This window comes from Neoarius graeffei, chromosome 25, assembly GCF_027579695.1.
Source record: "Neoarius graeffei isolate fNeoGra1 chromosome 25, fNeoGra1.pri, whole genome shotgun sequence".
NCBI lineage: Eukaryota > Metazoa > Chordata > Actinopteri > Siluriformes > Ariidae > Neoarius > Neoarius graeffei.
The window spans coordinates 51920682-51938472 of record NC_083593.1 but is presented as its reverse complement, the minus strand read 5'-3'; the positions used below and the strand labels follow the sequence as shown (position 1 = coordinate 51938472).

Here is a 17791-nt window from a genome sequence, read left to right as displayed (position 1 = left end):
CAGTCCGACCTCGGACATTTATATTATATTTTAAGGTAACTTCATGTTGTGCTGTGAGGTTCTGTGCACTTTAACTTCTGAACCAACAGGTGCATTTGGATAAGTAAAGCCTATTTTTCTGCATTTTTGTAGGCCTGGTAATCTTTTATATTGGTAAAGATGTTTATAGGACCATTTCTCAGTGTCTTTTTTTTTTTTTTTTTAAATCAATAGTTTTTCAGTAATAAACTTAATATTTAACATTTATCACTCAATTTTAATCACAAAAAGAGAAAATCGCAACAATTTCTTGCAACTTTCACTTCCTCCCGCAATGTAATCGCAACAAAAACCTAAAAAACACCGCAACTTTCATCGCAATTTTTTGGAAAACCCCCCGCAACATCAGACATTTTAGCCCGCAGCAATCACAAAAAAGGCCCGCGGAATCCTGGGGGGGGACTGTCTTTATACATCTTACCTTTCACTTTTGCTGGGACTTTCCGATCACACGACTCCCGAAATCCTTCTCCAACTGCTCCACCCTGCCTTCTCTCTCTCTCTCTCCTCACTATTGCAGCCCCCATTTTCCTGCACAGTTGACCCCAGGAACTTGAATTCACCAACTTTCTTTACGTCTACTCCTTGCATCTTCACTACACTCTCATCCCCATTCTCATTGACACACATGCATTCTGTTTTGCTCCTGCTCACCTTCATTCCTCTTTGTTCCAATGCATCCCTCCATCTCTCCAAACCCAACTCAACCTCCTTTCTACTTTCACCACATGTCACAATATCATCCGCAAACATCATGTTCCATGGTGACTCTTGCCTCACTTCGTCCGTCAAGCTATCCATCACTATGGCAAACAGGAAAGGACTCAAAGCAGATCCTTGATGGAGTCCCACCTTCACCTTGAATCATTCAGTCGTTCCAACTGCACACCTCACTGCTGTTTCACTGTTCTCATACATGTCTTGCACCGCTCTGATATACTTCTCATTCACTCCACTCTTTCTCATACAATACCATAACTCCTCTCTCGGCACTCTATCGTATGCCTTCTCCAGGTCTACAAACACACAATGTAGCTTTCTCTGGCCTTCCCTGTACTTCTCCGTTAACATTCTTAAAGCAAAAATTGCATCCAACGTGCTCTTCCTTGGCATAAACCCGTACTGCTGTTCACAGATTGCTACCCCTCTTCTCAATCTCGCCTCCAATACCCTTTCCCATAACTTCATGGTGTGGCTCATCAATTTTATCCCTCTGTAATTACTGCAGCTCCTTAGATCTCCCTTATTCTTGTATATTGGGACTAGCGCACACTTTCTCCATTCATTCGGCATTTTCTCCTTCTCTAAGATCTTATTCAACAGTCCCGTTAGGAACTCCACAGCCGTCTCACCCAAACATCTCCAAGCCTCAATCGGGATACCATCCGGTCCGACTGCTTTCCCAGTCTTCATTCTTTTCATGGCTGCCCTCACCTCATCCTTACTAACCAACTCTGCTTCCTGATTTGCTGTCTCCAACGAATCTGACCTTCTCTCTCTTGGATTCTCATTTAATAAATCCTCAAAGTACTCTTTCCACCTTCTTAATACACTGTCAGTACATTTTCCATTTACATCTTTCATCACTCTTACCTGCTGTACATCCCTTGCTTCCCTGTTTTTCTGCCTAGCTAGTCTGTACAGGTCTTTCTCTCCTTCTTTGGTCTCCAGTCTTTCGTACAACTCCTGGTATGCATCTGCTTTTGCCTTCGGTCTTGTCTCTCTGTATAACCGCCTGCTTTCCTCGTCTCTCTGCTCGTCCCAATTCTTCTTTGCTCCACCCCCCATGTCTCCTTGTCTTCCTTCCCGATGACCACCCTAGCACCTTCCTTGCTGCCTCTCTTAATAGTACAGCAGTAGTATTCCAATTTTCTGGCAGACTTCCATGACCACTCAATGCTCGTCTCATTTCTTCCCTAAACTACTCCTGATGTTCAACCTCTTTTAGTTTCCACCACTTAATCTTCGGCTCCACGATTTCACGCTTCCTCTTTTTCACTTTCAAGCTCATCCTGCACACGACCACTCGATGTTGTCTAGCTACACTCTCCCCTGCCATCACTTTACAGTCTCCAATCTCCTTCAGGTTACCCCTTCTGCAGAGTACAGTATGTAGTTCACCTGCGTAGATCTTCCTCCACTCTTAAACGTCACCTTGTGCTGCTCTTTCTTCTCGAAGTCTGTATTGACTATTGCCAAACTCATCCTCTTTGAAAAATCAACAACCATTTGCCCTTCCACATTTCTCTCTCTTACACCATATCTGCCCATCACGTCCTCACCACCTCTGTTTCCCTCGCCAACATGTCCATTAAAATCTGCTCCTATCAGCACGCGCTCCTCCTTCGGTATACTTTCTACCACTTCATCCATCTTTTCCCAGAAAGACTTTTTCATTCTCACATCCAACCTGTGGGGCGTACGCACACAACATTGATTTACCACTCCTTGAATCTCCAACTTCATGCCTATCATCACTCTATCTGACACCCTCTTCACACCAATCACACTGTTGACCAACTCAACAATACCAACACCATTTCTCTTTCCATCGACTCCATAATAAAACAACTTGCATCCACCTCCACTGTTCTTGGCCTCGCTTCTTTTCCACCTCGTCTCCTGAACACACACAATGTCCAGCTTCATTCTTTCCATCATACCTGCTAAAACTCTCACTCTGCCAGTCAGTGTTCCCACATTCAGTGTTCCTACCCTCAATTCTAAACTCCTTCCCTTCCATCTTTCACGCTGTCTCCTAACACACCTCCCCCCTCTCTTCGTTTTGATGCAACAGTAGCACACTTTCCACCGGCACCCTGTTGACCAACAGTACCGGAGGCGGTCATTGTTAACCCGGGCCCCGACCGATCCGGTATGGTATTTCTCTTTACAATCCGCATGTTAGATTTGGCGCAGTTTTTTATGCCGGATGCCCTTCCTGACGCAACCCTCTCCAATTTATCAGGGCTTGGGACTGGCGCCAAGAGTATGCTTGTGCACCCCCAGCGGCTGGATTGCATTCATTGTACCTGAGACGCCGCCTTTTTTTTTTTTTTTAAAGCAAAAGGTTGTCTTGCACCAAATACTGACTGTTATATTGATTTATTGTGGCTTTGTTAGGGTTTTTTTAATTTTTTTTTTTATTTTAAATATATATAATGGGAATATTATTGTACGAAGTGTTGATGTAAATAATGCAGGATTATTTTTATCAGACTGATTTTGTTTTTGTCAGATCATCATGTAAAACTCTAGAATCAATCAGGATGATCAGAGCATAGAGTAACATGGGAACGTTTAATACGTTCCTCGGACAAAATAGTCCGTCATGGCATCATCTTGTGTATTGCTGATGGTACCAATCCAGCAATCAGGAATAGTGCCCTTCCCCCCCCCCCCCCCCCCCCCCCAAGTCCATGGCACTTTACTACAAGCTAAATCCCCAATGGTGGTGAAATTCTGACACGACTGTGACATTTCTCAACGTAGAGGTTGATGTGATCTGTAATTCTAATCACACACAGTCTCTTCATAAATTTATGATCAACAAATCTGAGGGAAATGTTGTTCAGCTTCACTCATTAGCAAGCTAACGCTCTGCATTCACATTTCCCTTCTTATGACCTACAGTTGAAAAATCTGAAAGGCCGTCTAGCTTTTAATGTAACAATTTTTTTTTTAACCTCTGTTTGCGTCCGTTTGTTTCTGTTCCCGACGTAACTCAAAAAGTAGTGAACGGCTTTTGATGAAATTTGGAGAAAAGGTGATCCATGGGCCAAGGAACAATTGATTTTAGATTTTGATGCAAATCTGGATATGTGGATCCAGGATTTTATTTATTGATTGCCTGTTCCCAACATAACTCAAAGTAGTGAATGGATTTGGATGAAATTTGGTGGACGGCTCTAGTATTTTCCGATGTTCAAATGATATTTGATTTTGATGTTTATAGGATGTAGCTTGGCAGAGATATGTGCTTTATGGTGTACCATTCTAGTTTTTAATGCAAAAAATGTTAACAATTAGCACTGGTAAATCACTATTATAGGAAAATAAACTGATTGACAATGTGACTTGTCTGTGACATTTTGAAATGCTTTGCTCATGAAAAGGTTAAAATCTAAACATCCAAGCAGACTGTACAATTATTTAAAGAGCAACAAAGGACTAGTTGATCTGATCTAGCACTGCTTATCATTTAATAATGTCCAACGGTGTTATTCAATTCCTCCTAATAATTAATAAAAAAAAATTAGCATTTTTATACAAGTTACTCCTATAAGGTGGGAAAGTGCAGTTTATTGCATGGGGTCTCTGGAGTTAAGTCAATTCCAAACCAGCTGAAAAACGCACTGTTCACCGACGCTCACGTCTCCATGGTTACGGCTGCGTTCTCCGGTTCTGTTCGCAGTTCTCCAGCCCACAGGTATCACCATCACATTGACACCGGCGCTGTTCAGGAAGAAAAAGAGCAGATTAATGCGTTTGTAACTGGATCAGAGAATTTAATTCTAAACCTCAGATTGCTAATTTGACATTATTTGGTTTATTTGTAAGAAACTCGAGTTTAATCTCTGCATCGTGAATTCCACCGGCTGAATCATCGTGTCAAAATGGTGCACTGTTTAGGGTTGTTAATTTGATGGTGTATAATCATATTTGTAGTAATGTAGTGGGTCCAACCTTGATGGATACGTTTCGGAGCATGGCTGAGAGATCCGGGGCAGATAGGTCTCTGGCGTGGAGGTCCACAGCCAACTCATGGGGCATCTGAAAGAGAAGAATCAGCGTATGCAATCTGAACATTGTTGTAATGTAAAATTCATTCTAAATTTGTTTTTGAGGCAGTGTTAAGAGATTCTTTTGCGAAGCAAGGGATTTGAACACTCAACAGGCAGGTGTAATAAAATGTGAGCCAATCATGTTCAATATGCAAATGAAGCACTGGTTTGCTAGGAAAGGAGATTTTGCGTGAAGATTTGAAAGGGTTTTTGTTTATGCTGTGTGTTCACAAATACTTTCTGGTAAAAGTTTACACTGTGTAGCCAAAAGTATGTGGACACTTGACCATCATACCCATACGTGGTTGGAAGAACTACTGTGTAGAATGCTTTTGTATGTTCTAGCTTTACAATTTCTCTTCACCGGAACTAAAGGGGCTTGAACCTGTCGGAGTGGAAGAACTTGAATTGAAGAGCCCAGACTAAATTCAGTCCCAGACCTCCTCAACCAACATCAGCGCCTGATCTCACGAATACTCTTCTTCTTCTGTAATGCTGAATGATCACAAATCCCTCCAGCCACGCCCCAAAATCTTGTGGGATGCCTTCTGAGAAGAGTGGAAAGGAGGAATAATTTTGGATTGGGATGTTGAACAAGCGTGTGTGTGTGTATATATAGGTGTGATGGTTGGGCGTCCACAAACTTTTGGTCATACAATCTATACTACTGCGTGGTAGGTTTTTGCCCCCAATAAAAAATTTTATTCCTTTATTTAAGAAAAGTGTTTCTCAACTATTGAATATAAACTAATGGGGTCCTTGGAACACTTCTTGGATGACCAAAGGCATGATTTAGAATCGTTTAAGGCTTTTTTTTTTTTTACTATGTTATTATTTTAGAAATATTTCAGTCTTAGTCTCTACTTGTATAATTCTTATTCATATTTTAGACGTGTGCAGGACCTCTCTGAAAAACACCGTGGTGATGAGAGCCTCTTCGATAAACATCGTCATGAATGAATGATCGATCCTGATCTGTACAGAATCATTAGTACTGAATTTTATTTCTTGAATTTGAAAGCTAAATGCAAACACTTACTTTCACAACACTGTTACAAAAAAAAATTTAATCCTGTATGAAACAAAACAGCTTTTTGAAAATTTTTCTAAACAAATTTAATTTAATGAATGAAGGTAGCTCTAGTTTATATGCAAACCTGTATTTTTGCCCTTCATTTAATGCTGCTTTTTTTTTTTTTTTAACCCTGTTATTTGTTCTCTTTGCCATCAAGGTCATTATATTCCATTTTTATTTAATCCTTGTATTGTCAAATGTTATAAAATTTACATAAATTATACACTTCATCGCTCTTAAATTTTAGTTGACAGTGGTGAAAAGTTCCTTTATAAGTGTGGGAATTTTTTTATTTTTTATCATTATGTTCGTTTATATTTATTTTTCCAAAGCCCTACTGAAAATCATGTATGATGTAGGTGGTCTAAAGATTCTTCTCTTGACATGCACTAGCACCAATGATGCATTTAATAAAATAGATCATATTTACAATTGACTGTTTGTCCATATGAGAATAAACCAGAACAGCATTAGCTTCTTTTTATTTATTATTATAATTACCAGGACGAACGATGCTCTGAACAGGTAGGTGAGGGGGTAGTACAGCAGGTTGAGGCAGGATGCAGCGTAGAGATCAGCGTATCGCAGCAGCTGGCTGGCAAACAGGGTTTTTGTGGAGCCGCTGCGTAGCAGACTTCCCATCTTTCCATAATACAGCTCCATCCTATTGGTCACCATCTGTAGACACGCAGAGAGCATCATACAGGCTGAAAATCTGAAACCATCCACACTAAGTTGTAGTGGGTTTCCCAAAAGCCTCTCAACGCTAAGAGCATCTTAACTAAGAGAGAGAGAGAGGGGGAAAAAACAGTTTGTGCTGCTCGCTCTACCATTTAACGAGCTTTGTATTACGATGCAGCACTCACCTTCATCTTGCTATGGATGTGATTAACATCTGGTTCATTTCCGAAGTCTAAATTCCTGGAATGACAGTAAGGAAGAGATGAGTCTGTGTGTGTTGGACTTTCCTGCCATCTGTTGGTCAGGTCATGTATCAACACTTCATACTGTTAGATGATCTGGTTTGGAAGGAAACACATTGACCCAGTCATACTCACTTATGCAGTTCAGCGAGGGAAATATCAAGCTGCCTGAGCTCCTCAAACATTCCTGCACAGAGCAGACACCGTTCAGTTATAACTCTGTACGATCACATGCACGCACGGATCACAATCTCTGTACAATCAAATACACAGCTTTCCTCCTCCAGACCATTTCAGCGTGATGGACAGTATCGTGTGTGGTTTCTGTTTTTAGGTTTGCACTAACATTAGGAGGATCATTTAATTAATACATAAAGATTAAACACACATGCCTCAACTGGTGTGATGTAAAAGTAGTAAAATATTAGCTGGATACTTCAACCTCATAGCTCAGACGAAAGATAATTTAATTAAAAATGACAAAAAAAAAAGTCCCAATCATTGATGCTGCCTTTCCACCTGTTTCTGTCCTGTCCGTTTTATTATTTAATGTCGTATGATAAACAGATCTGTTAATATCAGATTATACCAGCCTGGTCAGAAAGTGTTGATTATAAGAACAACCCTGATAATCAATTAATAAGTAAATAAGTGGGTAAGTAAATAGGTAATTAAGTAGGTTGTCAAGTGAGTAGGTAGGTGATTAAATAGGCACATAAGTCAGTCGGTTCTTAAGTAGGTAGGTAATTAGGTATGTAAGGAGGTAGGTAAGGAAGGAAGCATGTTTTATGTATAATGCACATGTACAACAATACTTGCTCAAAGTGCTGCATAGGAATAAAACAAAGTACAGACAGGGCACAATAAATATATAGTGATGCCAAATAGCAAATCATAAATGGGGGGGGGGGGATCAAAATGCAACCATGATAAGATGTTTTTAGTTTTGATTATAAAAATAACAATCCAGTGACTGCAAAAGCCATGCTTTAGTCTCAAATGAGAAGGTGGAAGAGCCAAGAGTGACTGATCAGACGAGCTCAGAGACCGAGAAGCGGATGGAGTACGAGTATGGACAGAGCAGGTCCACTGTGTAGGAGAGGGATTTCTCATTAAGAGCTTTAAAAACAAATAAAAGAACCTTCACGTGGATCCTGTGCTGGACAGGGAGCGAGTGAAGAGATGCTGAACCTGGAGCGATGTGATCCATTTGCTGGTGCCAGTAAGCAGGTAAGTGGGTTTGTATTAATGCACTCGTTCTAATGTGGTATTGTTACTATAGAAACAACTCACTGACCAGGATTGGTATTTAAAAAAAAAAAATAAAGATTTAAAACAGGCTTTCTGTAAGGTGACCTTTATGGAAGGAGTCTCCGGTGTCAGTTACAATCAGAAGAAGAAGAAACCTTTGTCACATGCACACTTCAAGCACAGTGAAATTCATCCTCTGCATTTAACCCATCTGAAGCAGTGAACACACGCGCACACACACATACAGAGCAGTGAGCAGCCACACTAGAGCGCCCGGGGAGCAGTCAGGGGTTCGGTACCTCGCTCAAGGGCACTTCAGCCCAAGGCCGCCCCACGTCAACCTAACCGCATGTCTTTGGACTGTGGGGGAAACCGGAGCACCTGGAGGAAACCCACGCGGACACGGGGAGAACATGCAAACTCCACACAGAAAGGCCCTCGCCGGCCACTGGGCTCGAACCCAGAACCTTCTTGCTGTGAGGCAACCGTACTAACCACTACACCACCGTGCCGCCCAATCAGAGGTAAACCTGTAAATTAAGTTTTTCCAACATGGGGAAAGTCTTCGGGACTTTAGGACTCAAGACAGGGAGGCAGTGATGGTCTGTTTATAGCTGCAAGTGATGACATTTTAACAAAAATTACATATGACTATAAAGAGAAGTATTTTGTTATTAAATAAATAAATAAATGTGGTAAATGTTGGAATAGTTGAGTGAGGGAAGAAAAAAAAAAAATCACTTTACGACATGCTGTTGTTGGAAATTCAATGTTGTGACCTAACACTGAGCGGTTTTCCTGTGACAACATCTCTCCCCCCCCCCTTCCAGTTTTTTTTTTTTGGGCTTATAAATTTAAAAGTAGTTCAGTTGTAATTAATGCAGTGCTTTCCTGCCATGCTAGCATTTCTAATATTTAGTGAAACTAACTGTATGAACTCTCCATCTGTGGACTACATTAGCACTCACCGTGTTTGTCGTTCCACACCTGGAGCTCCTTGGTCAGCTCAGGCACCACCAGGAAGGTTTTCCAACCCTGACGCTTCTTAGATTTTAGGATGTCCCCGAATATGTGGTCTCCCACGTAGAGGATGTCTTTCCCTTTCACATTCAGCAAGTCACAGATGACATCTGAGGAACCTGACATAGGAACATCACGTATGATTTTTTTTTTTTTTTTTTTAAACCGTTATTTGCAAAGAGATGCAAGTTATGGTGTTGGAGTTTTAGTATTAGTACGTTTCCAGGAATGCTTTAATTGTGCAAATCTGGCAACCCTATGAGCCCTAAAGGAGATACGCAGAACCATGGCCTCACTTTCGTTTATAAATGCCACAGGAATAGTTTTAAGTGTTAACAATAAATCTAATATCGTAATTTTTGTGATTAAAGTGATTCATATAGGTAGCGGTCTGAGTGAATGACCTTGACATCTGTGATGTCACAGCAGGAAGGCTATCGGTCTCATAGTCATTTCCGCTATACTAAAACACAGCTGACTGCAACTTCTTCGATCCTCCATTTTGAGCTAATTTATCGCCATGCCACGCAGATGTTTTTGGCGGGTGCAGCAACACGACAGAAGGTGGATTTACGGTGCATTCATGGCCCAAGAATGTTCAAACTGCAAAGATTTGGACGCATTTTGTTAGAAATTCACAGATTGGGCGCCTACAAAGTGGTCTCTCCTCTGCTCTGCACATTTTACCGAGGACTCGTACGAGACCTCTGATCTGTTGAGGAGTGTTGGCTATAAGCCCGTATTGAAAGAGGGTGCAGTACCAACAATTAAAGGAAAAGAAAACTAAGTTCAGTTGCACCAGTTCTCCTGGAGTGTGAGCTGAGCAGTAATGGCGGAGTACTCAGTATGAAGAATGAGTGGCCCAGATTTCTCCACTGGATACACTTGCCTCAGCAGCAGTATCTCGCCCTTACGTGGAAAAAGCGAATGAACGAAGAACTGAAAGTCAGATTGTTTCAAAACAATCGGCCACAAGGTCGGCCTTCAAGAAGCGAGAACACAGACGGATAAGCTCCGACTCTCATTTGGATACAAAACAACAAAAACACCACCACTTCTTGTTTACCTGCATTTAAATTAATACATGTAACTTGTATTGTGTAAGTTAGCGGTATAAGATTATTGAATTTGCTTCAGAATGTGATTGTCTCAGTTCATCTGATTTATTTAATTTGCCTTTTACATTTTATCAGTGAAAATGCATGCATGTACATGTATGTTGCATAAGTTATAACACCCATCCTGTTTTAATGAGTCACATGAGATGGTCAGTTCAATTCCATCCAATTCTCTAGACGGCTTTGTTCTCTGGCTTTATTTCGTAAGGTGGGGGCCTCCGTGGCCGACGTGTTACTATCGGATTCACTTTCCGATGGTTTGAACTGATACGGTTCTACGTGTATAGCAGTAGCAGGTGTACACACTCCAATTTTAGGACTATCGCAGTCAGATGTATAACTATCTGAGGAATCCGAAGAATCTCCAATAAATCCAAACGAAGAGGCCATTGCAACCACTCTTGCCTGCCAAGTCTAGCTTTGGTCTATAGCACTGGTTCCCACTGTGATGTCGCGCACTCGGCAGGGCAGCTCGAATGCCAACTTTGCGGTCGATTTTAACTCCCCAAAATGTATTTTTATTTTTTTTATTCCCAATTATGCAGCATACAAGAGTCAAGGATGGAGATACTATCCACTCAATGTATTTGAAAATAAAGGTTCTGCATATCTACTTTAACACTAGTTATTGAAACTCAAAAATGAACTTTTCCTACCTCCAGAGTAAACAGTGCCGTGGTGCAGGGCTCCTGTGTACGTTCCTATCTTCAGCTTCCCCATGTTCTGAGACAGACACACACACACGTTTTATTAAAGGCTAATTTCCCACGGCTTCCATTTTAAACATAGCATACAAACTGGGTCTGGAAGAGAAGTCATACCGTGTCCACCTGTCTCAGCACCGTGCCCCCAGCAAAAAACAGCGGCTTCCGCGTGTCCACCACCACCAGGTCAAAAAACCTCTGCCATGGCTTTTCGAGGTGCTACAAGAAACATATACAGCCCAATAGTCACCAAATCCATTAGGTTAATATATAAAGAGAACATTATAAATAAGTGTCGCTATTTTCTGAGGATATTAGATACGCCATGCATTTTTACGCTGATGTTTTTCTTTTCCAAATAGTTGCTCAAGAACTCTAGTTGTTTCATTTTATTAGTGAGGGTTTAAAAGTTTTTATATACACTACCTCAGCAGTGATGCTTCTAGTGACTTGGCTCTTGCTGACTGTTGTAAACACGGATTCACCCGAGGTGTTTTTCTTTTGTTAAACTTGGACACTTCCTCCAAATTTTACTCCGCAAATATTTGAATAGATGCAACAGTGTGAAAGTCTTTTATAAAGCTCCAGTTTTTATACAAGTTTTAAGCACAATGCAGTAGTGATTCAATAGAAAAGAAAAATATTTTCCAAAAATAATTTTTAAAAATATGACAGTTTGTACAGTGTGACGTAATAAATTAGATTAAGTCAAGAACTGCAGTTCATCATCAAGGCTGAGGTGGGTTTCCCAAAAGCCTCTTAACGCTAAGAGCATCTTAACTAGAAGAGAGTGCGTTCACTGTGATGCTTGCGCTACCATTTAACGATTATCTTTGCACTATGATGCTTTTGGGAAACGGAGATTTTACCTACAGAGACAGAAGAAGAACTCGGGGTTCTGCAAGAAACCTGGAATAACCTCTTTCCTTAGAAAAACTGTACGGTCGTGTACCTAAGCTCCCCTACGTTATATTTATTCACTGGTCAGTGTGTCTGTTTAGAAAAACGATGATGACAATGAGCCAAAAGATTTGAGCAAAAAGAGTCGAGTCTTATTGTTTGAGCTGAGTCAAATGATCTGATTCACTGAAAAGAGCCAGAATTCCCAACAGTAATGCATACAATCTTGTTCTGATTGATACCAAATTGCTTTCAGCAAAATTTATTTATTTATTTTTAAACAGGGTGCTTTCAAGAAATCTGATATTTCACAATCTAATAATTTTGCCAATTCTCATTCAATTGACCTCAAATTTTAACGGCAGGCATGGAAACAATCAATTTTATGTTTAATGTTTTTATCATCTTTTTAGGTATAGAAATGCCATTCGCTGGAAAAGAAAAGGCGTTTTGTGTGTTGGAGGACGCTCGAACACAGTCGAACAAGACTGTGCAGCGTGCATTTATGAGAGAATTCTCTAAAAATACCCCAACTGCAATGCAGGTTTGGACACGGCACAAAACGTCTCATTATCTGTAGCCGCTTTATCCTGTTCTACAGGGTCGCAGGCAAGCTGGAGCCTATCCCAGCTGACTACGGGCGAAAAGCGGGGTACACCCTGGACAAGTCACCAGATCATCACAGGGCTGACACATAGACACAGACAACCATTCACACCTACGGTCAATTTAGAGCCACCAGTTAACCTAACCTGCATGTCTTTGGACTGTGGGGGAAACCGGAGCACCCGGAGGAAACCCACGCGGACACGGGGAGAACATGCAAACTCCGCACAGAAAGGCCCTTGCCGGCCACGGGGCTCGAACCCGGACCTTCTTGCTGTGAGGCGACAGCGCTAACCACTACACCACCGTGCCGCCAGCACAAAACGTTCAAAGAGGAAGACCGTCTGTGTGTGCAGGGCAAAAGGATCTGGACGACCACCAGCATCGGAAGAGACGGTCGAGTGGGTTCACAAATGCTGAAAATTTGTGAAATCATTCATGGAATCCACATACCTTTTTGAATTTCTCATTCAAATTTGGAGGAATAGATCTTATAGTGCTCACCATTAAGCCTGTTCAGTTTCATTTGCCTAGACTATGTAGTTTTTGGGATATTTACATCTCAAATAAGATCACATTTTTTGAAACGCCCTGTATATATGCATGCACAGTACTATGCAAAAGTCTTAGGCCCTCTTTTTTTTTTTTTTTAAAGAATTTTTTTTCACCAATTTGCCAACATTGACTGTCTACGTATATTTAACCAAGCTATGCTGTTTACTTTGCTAATACCAGGTTGGACTAGCACCAGTTCCAGTAGCTGACAACTACTGTACCCAACGGTAACCACTGCAAAGTTACACAGGCTGAATCAGGTTTTCAGGCAAAACCTGATATTAGTGTAATCCCACCAGTTAAAAACCTGAGTACATTTAAAACTAGCAGTTATTTAAATGTTCAGTTTAATAATTCTCAGTCGTGTGTTCCCAGCCCTGGTTAAATGTGAGGGGATGTGTGTCCATGTTACACGGTGTATTACTGTTAGTCTTAGGCACCTGATTATTTTTATTCCCCCTCATACAAGCTTTGCTATAGATTTCTATTTTATGACTTCTACTGTACATTATCAAGTCAAAACATTACAAAAACATTTTAGAGTTTGAAACGTTCAGTTTTTTCCAGCACAAAATTAAATGCTACAGAAAAAAAAAGTTTTGTATCTGAGCAGCGTATTCCATAAGAGAGCACTTTTCAGATTAAAAAAGAAAACATAATGAAGGCTACTGGGTTTTGGTGCAAAATGAAGAAGTGAGTGTGATGGTCAAAGTGTCCAGAAGAACTGTGGCTGGTTCTGGAAGATGCTCAGTAAAACCTACAGATCATTTCCGCATAAAACTGCACTCACTGGACCTCAGACTACTATATATATATATATATATATATATATATATATATATATATATATATATATATATATAAAAATTTTTTTTTTTGTCGTCGTCTCACATCAAATATTGACTTTGTTTCATTTATTATGGCTTACTGATTACTGTTTAGTATTTTTTAATATCTGTATGATTGACAGATTGGATGAGCTGCATTATCCTTGGATTCTGCCAGATGAATAAATGCAAACATGACGCAAAAGTAATAAAATGTATTATCAGAGGCATTCACGTTTAATGAAATGGTGCAAATAAAAAAGTGTTTACACACCTTCGAATCAGGTGGAGACTCTAGCAAATACTTCATGATGGCCTGGTTATAAAAGAAAAAAGACATGACCTTATTTAATGGGTTTTAGACAAAATGTCTGCGTAAAGGAGCTGAATTAGTTATATGGATAGTAAAAAGCTGATCCCAGATCAGTTTCCTTTTTTATAATTAATCCTAACCATTTACCTCGGTGTAGTTATAGTCGCTGTTGGTGGCCAGGAACACCTTTGCAACCTCCTTTATGCGAGTCAGCAGGATAGGAAGCCGAGGCTGAATCGGGGGCGTGCATACGAGAGAGGAGATAATGCCAGAGAGAGTGAGGAGAGAGAAGGGGAGGTAGAGAGAAGGAGAGAGAGAAGGAGAGAGGAGAATGCCAGGTAGAGAGAGCAAGGTGAGAGAGGGGAAGATAAAGAAGGGGGGAGGGAGAAAGAAGTAGAGGAGATAATGCCAGGTAGAGAGAGGGGAGAAAGAGAGAGAGAGAGGGGAGACAAAGAGGAGAAGGGAGAGAGGGGGAGGGAGAGAGAGAATTCCTTAGAAATTGGCTTTAATTAAATACTTAAAGCTAAACAGGAAGAATAATTACACCAAGATTAATGATCCCTGATTCAGCGTGTGACCCATGGCAATACCAAGATCATCAGTTAACGTTTGCACCTCATTAAGCACACTTGAGAAATCATCACTTACATCCTTGATTACATATTTTTCCAGATCCTGGAGCGTTCTCTCCTTCAGAGAGCCCTGGAGTTCAGAAAGATGGGAGAAAAAAAAAAAACACCTTTTTTTTAGCCCAGTGAGTTTGAAACATCAGTTTTAGCAACGTATCACAGTACACTTTACTGTATGTTTGTTAGCAAACTCTAAAAAGGTCGTACATATGTATGAATGCATGCGAATTTCCTGATATTACAGTTTATTCTATTCACAGGATATGAGCGATCGCGCGCTCTGATTGGCTACTCTACGACCAGGATATCAGCTCACATCCTTGACTTGTGTCATCAACGCAAAATAGAAACCCGGATGTCGGCCATGTTGGTGGAGATAGAAACGTGAGGTCAAGCAACGTTCCATACAAAACAGTCACGTATGCGCAACTGTCTTTGTTTTTCCACTGTTTTAAGTGTTCTTTTAGCGATGCCGTATCTGGTTGTGGTCAGAACAGTACTCGTGACCGTGGCATGTTCCGATTTTTTTAGAGTTCAGAAAGAGGGTGAGGAAAGTCTGAGGCTTAGGTGGGGTTTACATTAGACCGTATCAGCAGATCATCAGATTAACGTTTTTAAAACGATTAACGTGCACACAGCAACACCAATACACGATTCGCCTGCACACAGCAACACCAATACACGGATACGCTCGGCTCCGCAGGCATCCTGCGCTCCAAATCACTCCGCCCTGAACAGCGAGTGCCCTCTGGAGGGTGCGCACTCCGGCCCTGCGCAGCTCACAGAGCGCGCGAGTGAAGTGCACAAGCAGTGATTTGGGACTGAGCCGCTGTGTGTGTGATCTCAGTGCATATCACTTACCACTTGCAAGTGGAAGGATGGCAAGCCTAAAGACAATCATAACTACACAATGGGCAGTATTTGCAGTATTTTCATACTTTTATACTCTTTTTAATGAAAGGTGATACAAGGCGGAAGTCCGCGCCGTTTTTCAGCAGTCGCGTCACATGACCAACGCCAGCGAATCAGGAAGGTGGATGTCACAGTGACATTGTCCAATGATGACGCCAGCTAGAGCTCAGCACAGCGTATCCGCGTATTCTCAATGTTTACACAGCACCGGACCATACACGATCTGGATTGAATACGTGGACCCTGGCGGATTCCCGTTTCCCGGCATTTCCAGGCGGTTTAATGTAAACAGACAGTGCATCTGCGAAGAAAACGAGACAGATACGGTCTAATGTAAACTTGGCCTTAGTACAGAGAGGAGGGGATCAGGACACTTCATCCAATGACCATTTCGTCCAATAGTTAAGAGACATTTCGTCCAAAGCCTTTTTCAGATGCACGAACAATTATTTTATATTTCAGGTATTCCGGTGTTCGCGAACGAAAGCCCTGCGAGAGCACTGCTCCGTGCCTAAAGATTTAACATGATCCAGCCAGGTTTAAAAATGAATAACTCTGCCACTGGAGCTCACAGCGAAGCCAAATTTTACAGGCACCGCCCTCTAAGCCTCCCCCTTCGACAGAGTATGGTCTCGGGTCAGTAGGACCGCGCCTCGCCCTGGGATTCGCAAACGAAGCCCCTGTGAGAGCGCTGCTTGGCACCTAAAGATTTAACACGATCCAGCCAGGTTTAAAAATTAATAACTTGGCCAACGGCGCTCACGGTGGAGCCAAATTTTACAGGCACCGCCCTCTAAGCCTCCCCCTTCGAAAGAGCACAGTCTTGGGTTGGTAGGATCATGCCTCAGCCTGGGATTTATGAACGAAGCCCCACAAGAATGCTGCTCTGCGCCTGAAGATTTAATATGATCCAGTCGGAAACAATAGACATACAAGCGAGCAGCCTGCAATGACAAGGGAGTTAAACTCATCTCAGGGTCAACAAATGGCACGTAGTGTTGTTTTTGGCGGCCTGTTTTAATTTTAGTTTTAGTCTAGTCTTTGTATCAAGCTGTCATTTTAGTTTTTATTAGTTTTAGTCACGTCCATACCCTTTTTAGTCTAGTCAAGTTTTAGTCGACAAAAAGTCTGAGCATTTTAGTCTTATTTTAGTCTGAGTTATCCATGAGTATTTTCGTTTAGTTTTAGTCAATGAAAATTGTCATTTTAGTCTAATTTCAGTCAATGAAAATTGTATTTTTGTTCCTTTTTAGTAATGCAATTCTATTTAATCTAGTCAATATAGTACAAGTAGCTAATAGTACAAAGAAAACCAGCATTTCCTTTCAGTCATAGCCATTTCACAATGTAAAAAAGGTTTTTATTGTCACCGTATAAACTCAAAAGTACTGTACATTCATTCCAGACATGGCACACACTGATTTGAATGTATAACGTATTTAATTTGCCAATGAAACACACCAAGTACACACACATTTAAATAAAATATCACATGAAAATGTAAAAAAAAAAAAACAAGGTGCCTGAATGGTTGGGCTACAATGACATAGTAAAAAAGTGCAAATAAAATAAAATGGAAAAAAAAAAGTGTGTGACTTGTGCTGCATGTAAGCTTAAGCAGACTTTGTATCATAAAAACTATTGAACGATTTAACACCATTTTGTGCCTTGTGGAGATAAAATGGGATGGTAAAGAAGCATTTGTTGACAAAATGGATCAGACCGAACCTAATAACCAGCAGTCTCAACAGCATCAACATAAACGGTAACCACCTGGATGTGTTGACCGACTAGTGGCCTAGTGGTAGCGTGTCCGCCTCTCGATCGGGAGATCGTGAGTTCTATTCACGGTCGGGTCATACCAAAGACCATCATAAAAATGGTACCTACCGCCATCTGGCAAAGCACGCTGCAATACAGATGTGCATGGGGAGTTAAACTCTCGTGGTTACCAGAGGACTAGCCCCCCACTGTAACCCTAGCTATGTAATAGGCGAGAGGCCGAGGGCTATGGAAATGGAGATCGGCGCCGCCCGATGCGCCACATACAGGTTGGGCCTGGTTAGTACTTGAGTGGGAGACTGCCTAGGAATACCAGGTACTGTAAGGCGTGGGAAGGACTTTGACTTTTTTGA

General features: G+C 41.3%; 1 protein-coding gene across 1 annotated transcript in view; it reads right to left on the bottom strand.

The window, feature by feature from the left end:
* Positions 1–4217: 4217 nt before the first annotated feature.
* Positions 4218–17791, bottom strand: part of nt5c2l1 (5'-nucleotidase, cytosolic II, like 1) — a 31302-nt gene continuing 17728 nt past the window's right edge. Inside the window, 12 exon segments of the mRNA XM_060908294.1 lie at positions 4218–4441; positions 4444–4494; positions 4726–4812; positions 6400–6576; positions 6765–6819; positions 6957–7008; positions 9041–9211; positions 10867–10933; positions 11032–11133; positions 14077–14118; positions 14263–14346; positions 14764–14817. Of these exon segments, the coding sequence (XP_060764277.1) occupies positions 4409–4441; positions 4444–4494; positions 4726–4812; positions 6400–6576; positions 6765–6819; positions 6957–7008; positions 9041–9211; positions 10867–10933; positions 11032–11133; positions 14077–14118; positions 14263–14346; positions 14764–14817 (975 nt within the window). The 3' untranslated portion in view covers positions 4218–4408.